General features: G+C 36.6%; 1 protein-coding gene across 1 annotated transcript; it reads left to right on the top strand.

Annotated features, from left to right (window-relative positions):
* The first annotated feature begins 250 nt into the window (after positions 1–250).
* wdr89 (WD repeat domain 89) lies at positions 251–3942 on the top strand. Its single transcript, XM_055169902.2, has 3 exons — positions 251–359; positions 2315–3032; positions 3276–3942. Exons 2-3 carry the CDS (start codon positions 2339–2341, stop codon positions 3785–3787), a joined length of 1206 nt encoding a protein of 401 aa, XP_055025877.2. The 5' UTR covers positions 251–359; positions 2315–2338; the 3' UTR covers positions 3788–3942.
* Positions 3943–7901: the final 3959 nt, after the last annotated feature.

Genomic DNA, 7901 nt, shown 5'->3' with positions numbered 1-7901 from the left:
TTTTTTTGGGGGGGTGATGTCCCCCTCGATGTCTATTGTGGTTGCTGCCCTGCTGTTTACAGTATCTGTAGGGTTCTCATAAAGACAAACACTGCCATCTAATGGTAAGGACAAGCGTTCCGTAGCCTGCGTTTTTTCTCTTTTCCGTTTATGTTATGCACGAAAACAATTATTAATGGGTAGCATCATCATGTCTCAAATGTACTCATTTTAGTGAATTAAAATTTTCATTTAAAAAAAAACATTACCCCGTGTAACTTGCATTGTTTCTGCTGCGGAACTAATATTTAGTTATACTGTGTTTCCGGTGGGCAGTTAAAACGGTGACGCACCGCTGTCTGTCAAGCACAAAAACACACGTGAGTGTAACTTTGATTTGTTGCATCTCAAAAGAAAGAAACTGAGTTAGATTCAAATTCAGCCATTTGAGTATCTAGATATGTCTTCGCAATGTTGAGCTTTTACTGGCCGTACGTCATCTAGGCTTTCAGTGAGGTTCAGTTGTTTACAACTAATCTAAAATTAACCCGTGACATTTATCCTGCTGTTATCTTAAAATTTCTGTCAAGACACCATTTGTGATTAATTCCTTATTTTATGCCAGAAAAAAGTATGCTATTTATAACTTATGAATGGCTATCAGTAGCCGTAAAAAGCAGTCCGTATGACTCGTGCTTTGTAAACTGTCTCCTGGTTCGTCAAAGTTTGTTTACACAATGTACTGTATGCACTATTCACTTTATTTACATAAGTATGTAAAAGAGTATGCAAGTACTATGGCAAAGTACTAGTAACGAAAGTGACTGTTGTTGTCTAGGTCAGGGGTTTTCAAACGTTTATGATGCTAAAGCAACCCCAAATATGAGGAACGTTTTGCGAGTGACCTTCTACATAAAATAATGTATATGTGTATGTATATATATATATGTATGCATGCAGATACGCACTACAAATTCCAGTGTGTGAGATAAAGCCAAGGACACTGTAATAAGGAAAACACGCTAGAACTATACAAAGCACATTTTGGAATGTATGTATCAAAAAATGAGAGATAAACAAAATAAATATTTACTTTTGGGTTCTCTGAAATTGTTTGGGGACCCCTTAGGAACACCTGGGGGTCCCCAGACCCTAGTTTCAAATCCCCTGGCTTAGACGACAAGACCATAGACACCTCTTTCTTGCATTCCAGCTTTTCTTCTTTATTTATTTCTATTCACCACATTATTTAATTTATTTGTTCATTATGCAGCATCACTTAACTTGTGTCTCGCTCAGTAAATTGTGGGTAACATCAGCTGTTAAATTGTGCATAGATCTAGAAATAGTAGACATCCCAGGTAATTTAAGTAAACTAATTTCAGCATAATACATGGAACTTCAAATTCAAGGACCTTCAATGACTTTCCAGGTCCAATACCCTCAAATTCAAGGACTAAATGTGGGGACACATTTCAAGTGAGAGCAAGGTTACATTGTGTTACTTTTAAAGTTACATTGTTACAGTTTCCTTTTGAGGGAACTCGCGCTGCGTCACTGCGGTGACACTTTGCGGACGCCTCCAAGGGTAAGTGTGTCTGAATGTGTATATCAAATTCAACCAATGGTGAGGCTTAACGACAAAAACAGGGTGACGTGGGAGCCAGGAAGTGTATCGCTATCTGAAATATTGCCAAAGACAGCGTTACAGGGACGCAGGAAGTATGGCAAGGGAGAGCAAGCGCCTCGTTCCCTTCTCAGGGAACAACAGTTACATACGTAACCCGAGACGTTTTCATGTGTCAAACACAACTATGCAAAAAAGCATTTTGACATGAATCAACATTCGCATACAGAAGATATAAGCATTTAAAGCGAACAATTTAGCATGTGTGCTTAAAAAGTCTAGAATTTTTATGATTTTATCCTACACTATACAGGGAATAATATGCATTTTTTCCAGAAACTTCTTGCATAATAGATTCAAGCACTTTTAATGACCTGTATCTATGTATGTATATTTTCAAAAACTTCCCAGGGCCTTGAATTTTTTCCCCAGATTCACAATCTTTCAAGGACCCGTGGGAACCCTGATAATATTATCTGGGACACACTAGTTATAATTTACAATTGGAAACAGAATTTAAGACGGATAGTATGCAAATTGGGTGCAGGGTATGTTTTTTGGGCCATATAGCTTTGTGTCAACAACACACTGAAATTAGTGTTTGAAGATTATAAAATTTCTTTGATCATAACATTTCAGATTACACCAGGAATATATTCCCTTTATGTTTTTTTTTAGATGAAATGCCTAACTAGTCTTTCTCTTTAGGTGCCAGTAAAACCGGAGACAGTCATGGACACTCTTGAGGAAACATTTAAGGCTCTCTCAATTGCCAGGAGACTGCAGCCAAATGAGCCCACGTATATTTTGGACCTTTCTCTTCCATTCTGCACCAGCGGTGTGACTGCTGCAGGGTCAGATGTGCTTGCAGTGTGTTGCTCTAATCACTCTGTACACTTGCACAGCAAAGAGACGCTGCGTCTTCTGGGTGAACTTCAAGGTCACACTGCACCTGTGTGCGGGGTTCGTTTCTCTCACCTCTCCCCTCACTTGCTGTTCACCGGCTCTGCTGATGGAACGGTGCGGGGCTGGGATGTCCGGCGGCCCGGTTCTGACTCCATCCAGGTATTTCGTAGCGAGTCAAAACATTCATACTGCTCGTTTGATGTGAGCTGCAGTGATCGCGTGCTGTGCGCGGGCACGGAGCAGGTGGAAGAGGACAGTTTTCTAGTATTCTGGGATGCCCGGATGGTTCGGGAGGAGGGTGAGACGGGGTTAAAGCAGGGCGGTCTGTTGGGCGTGTACTCGGAGTCACACAGTGATGACATCACCGCAGTGAAGTTCCACCCACAGCAGGCAGACCGGTTGGCGTCTGGTGCTACAGATGGGCTTGTGAATGTGTTTGATCTGAGTCTCGGTGGAGAGGATGATGCGCTTTTTACCACATGTAACTGCAATTCCTCTGTCAGCTCCCTCTGCTGGACAGGTCAGTAGTAACCGCTCACCTATCATAGCCATCCAAGTTATTTTAGATTTGAGTTAGATTTGGTACCACATATTTGTTAGCTATCTAAATTAACATTTTGTTAAATTTACTACAAAATGCAAACAATGGCCTTCTGCTTTATTTTACTCTTTACATTCAGATATCTTGGAAATAAAATGGTAAACAACACCCATATTTAATTCCCAGAGTTGTTAACTGTCATTTTTTCTCTTTGATTGACAGGCAAAGGTCTTGACCAGCTGTTTTGTCTTACCCATGATGAAGGGCTTTACCTGTGGGATGTTGCTCGCCCAGAAAGCGATGACATTTTGACCCTTATGAGTTCCCCTGATGCTCGAACACTCGTCCAACTCCCTGATGGATCCTCACTTGAGTATTTTGTTGGTGGAACATGGCTATCAGATGAAGGACGTATTCTTTTAGTGGGAGGGGCTAATAGTGGAGAGCTCCACCTCCTTGACTGCAGTGGGAGTGGTCTAAGGTTAATTAAATCCCTGAAAGGGGGTCACTCAGCCACAGTGAGATGCTTCCAGTGGGATATGAATGGTCAGTCTCTGCTGACAGGTGGGGAGGATGGCCAGCTGCTACAGTGGAAGGCAGGAGCAGAAGAGATCAGTGTGGGAAAGAAAGAAACTCTGAAAAGCATTTCTTCCATGCAGCTGAAAACTAAAGCCCACAGAAAACATACGGCAAAGAAAGACTCAAAAGACTTAAACGTTTCAAAGTTATTATGATCAAGAAAAACTCTAATTTCACATGAAACAGTTAAAACGGACAAAGTTTGCAACATTTTATGGCGCATGGCATTTTATTTTGTAAGATTTATTTAAAAAATGTACAAATTTACAATATTTTTGAAACAAAAAAATAAGATCACCTAGAAACAAAATTCTCTCTATTTTGATTTGAGAGCACAAATATAACTAAAAATGTAACAGGTTTGACTATATGCTAATATTATCTTGCCCGTAGAGTATACATGTTTAATTGATATAATTGGGTCCGCAGTGCTTCTATCGACCTAGAAAATGTAAAAAAGAACAACCCAGCAACTTAGTTTTGGTAAATCATTCTCTGCAATCATGTAAAGAATAGGTCATTGAAATTTGGCTCCCCTTGTGATGTCAGAAGAGGATAATACCGCCCCTTAATCTGCACTATCCAACCACGCCACTGCAATTTAGTGCAGAGATCAGCTCATTTGCATTTAAAAAGACACACCCAAAACGGCTGTCAAGTCATTTGCTGTGTGCTTTAGTAGATTGTCATTCTCTCTCTCTATAGATAGAGATAGAGAGAGAGAGAGAGAGAGAGATACATATATATATATATATATATATATATATATATATATATATATATATATATATATATATATATATATATATATATACATATATATATATAACAAGCCTGTAAAAAATGTATGATTAAATAGCATGAATGCTTTAGATAAGTCGTTTATGATTGTAACACCCATTTAAATGTGCTGAATTAGACCTTTATTTATGTAAATATATGAAGAGTTTGGTTCCAAAACGCAATAAATCCATTTTGATAAATTTCTGTAAAAACGTGTTTTCTATACCAAGAAAGTGACAAGATGAAAACCACTATTTTCTGTTACAAACGTTCACATAGCATCTTTAGGTTATAAAAACATAAAAAATTCAAATACATAACTTGATTTTCAAAGATTTATTATAAAAAACGAATTATTTTTTCCATGAGATCCATGACAAGTTTTTTTTTTCCAAAATGCTATAAATCTATTGAATCAATGTATAAATGTAATGTTAGTCATTGCTGCGGTTATAATTGGGACGTCGCGATCAGCGGTTAAATGTTTTGGTCCTGCTCGATTTTTGTTGACTTTGAGTAAAGTTTTTCATAAGATCCCCTGGGGTCAATGGCTTACGTTTCTTTCCCGTCACAAAAAAACACCACACGTTTATCAATGCAATCAAAGTATTATTTTGTTTTTGTTTGTTTGTTGATCATGAAGTACAAAGTAGATGAGAAAAACTAGGATTTGATGTACTCAATGCGCCGCCATTGTTTGTTTACATAATGGTGTAAATTTTTACATAATTTGTTTACGGAATGGTGCGCTGTAATTTGTGGAGTGGATTTATTGCGTTCTGTAAAAAAGGAGGAGTGGCGTTTATTGCATTTTGGGAAAAAAGGGAGAAAAGATGACAGAATAACACGGCGGATATTGGATTTTGCGTAAAATAAGAATTTACTTTTAAATACTGACCTGATATAATACTGATTTTGGCAGTAACTAATTTTTTTTTTTTAAATGGTGTACTGTTTATTGCGTTTTGGAACCAAACTTTCATATATAATGACACATTTTATACCTTTGAATGTTTTTAAATATTCATACTGTGTGCAAATATGTGTATTTTTTACACATACACTTACAATAACATAAAACAACACAATGCATGATTAAATTATTTTCCTATTGAAAACTTTTTAGGAATAAAGCTTAAAAAAAATTCTTAAGGTCTCTGAACACAAGTAATCATATCTTGTCATGTAAATTTGTTGTTTCATGTATATTTGCTGGAACAGGAATAATGCAATTTTTGCAAAGAAAGAGAATATGTGGGGCAACTGAATCTATAGTATTTACAGTTTGAAACGTTACTGCAGTGAATTTTATATTTTGTACTGTTTTGGTACTTGTTTGTGCCACCGTTTTGGGCTAATTGCATAATGAGTTACTAACTCTGTTGCAAAGCAGAGTTAAAATAAATTCCTCACTGTTGGACATCTTTTGCACTGAGGAACAAAGTGTTCATATGGAGAAAAAAATTAAAGATTCAACATCCAACAGCATCATTAACCAGAAACCTTCTCCAATAAAATAGATAGGAACACTGAAAGATTTAAGGGGCTGTAAAAAGAGACAGCTGAAGGAAAAGAAAGCAAGAAAGTGGCGAGTCTCATCATAAAACCTCCTTCATTCATTCAGAAACCTCCTTCATATAATGTAAGGCTCTTCTGAAACAAATACAAAAATAAACACTCAAGATTTCATATCAGGATTCAATTCCACCGCTTTCGTCAACATTTGAAGTGGATCAAAACCTTTCATAAAAGTTGTCCTAAAACCAAAATGTATACCAATTCTTGTCACGGGACAACTTTGATGATTTTTTTTGATCCACTTTAAATGTTGACTATATACTGTATGCACATACTGTATATATGAAAATACAATTAAAAACTTTGTATCAGCTTTATTGGATTCACAATTTGAATCAAATCATAACAAATATTTAGAGACATTGTACAGCTTGAGTAAGTCCATATTATGCCATTTATTTTATCTTTTAAAATTCAAAGTATTCGATTAGTTTTAGACTGACTTTTTATAAGTATGAACAAGTGAAGAAAATTGATCATGTCAATCTTGTTTTGGGATTTTTGATCAAATGTCTTACTATTAGGATTGTGTCCAAACAACATAGGATGTGAGAGAAAGATATTTGATTTTGTGAATCCTCTTTGCTCTTGTGGTGCAATTAAGAGACTTGAGATCTTTTTGATGCTCAGCCATGCTAAGCTCGATCGGTTTCTGAGTCACGGATGGAGGACGGATGAGTAAAGAAACTAAGCATTAGTCTGAGTCTTGATAAGCCCTGGTCTTCCTGCTTCAGAAATGCAGATGACCTTTAAGATAAAATTTATGGGATCTCATTCTATATATTTGTCAATTTGTAAAGTGTTTGTAAACTCCCTACATTGATTTGTGGATCATTATCGATTTATTTGTTAATAAACAAACAATTCTAACCCCATACAGGATATTTTTGCATGTCATTAATAAAGGGTATGGTTGGAGATCTACTGAGTGTGCTTTGAAATGCAAATGTGAGCCCTTCCAACAGATAGTGTGTGTCCGTAAGATTTATGAGGTACTCAGTGACGTGTACTTTCAAAGGATATTTTAGATTCTTCAAGGTGTTTGATTTAGTTCCTTGGTTTTTGAGATCACACAGTGTAAACAAGTGTTGAGCTCAGCTCAGCTTTTTGGTGTACTTTGAATATGTTAAACTCAAGGCATGCCACAACAGGACGCCAGATCAACTACGTCTTTATTTCCAATTGAATGGAAACGCTACCCACAATAACATACTTGTTGCTGAACTTGTTAAGAATTTTGCCATACAGAACAGGAAATGACGTCAGAGAGAAAGCGAGAAACTCATTTGTGTGGTGTTTGTGGATATTAAACAGCTGATGTGTCGTGTACGCCCTTAGAAAAAATACTCCCTGAATTTTCTGTCTTTTTAATAAGAATTTAAAAAAATCTCGTTCCACTTAAACGTCATTTATTTGTGCATTAATTTGATAATTAAACGTAATTTCAAATCAATAAACAAATAGACACAATGATATATGCATTTATAAAAATAATGAGTTAAACCGTGCTGAGCTCTTGTTTTGCAAAACCAGACATACGTTCGCGCGTGCTGTCATAGCTCATTTCGCAGAGGTGAAAATGTTGCAAAGGGTAAAGGATGTCATGTGGTATTTATAAATGATATAGGTTTGATCTGTTGAAGATGATAGTACATACAATGTGTGCTCGTCTGAGAAACGAGACGCTCCTCACAAAGGGTTGGGTCTCATACGGGTTAAACTTCATTCCAGAGAAGAGTATTTCTTTTACCCCTTCTACGATGTCCCCCAAATTAAAAACAAAACCCATTCATAATCATTTTTTTATTAGAGTCAGTTTATTTTACCTGTACATTATAGCGCTTTTTACAAAATATTTTTGTTAGAACAGCTTTGCAGATAATGGTTGCTGAAAGCATAAGCATTAGC

This window comes from Misgurnus anguillicaudatus, chromosome 11, assembly GCF_027580225.2.
Source record: "Misgurnus anguillicaudatus chromosome 11, ASM2758022v2, whole genome shotgun sequence".
In the NCBI taxonomy this organism is placed as follows: domain Eukaryota; kingdom Metazoa; phylum Chordata; class Actinopteri; order Cypriniformes; family Cobitidae; genus Misgurnus; species Misgurnus anguillicaudatus.
This window is presented reverse-complemented; position numbering and strand designations above follow the sequence as displayed.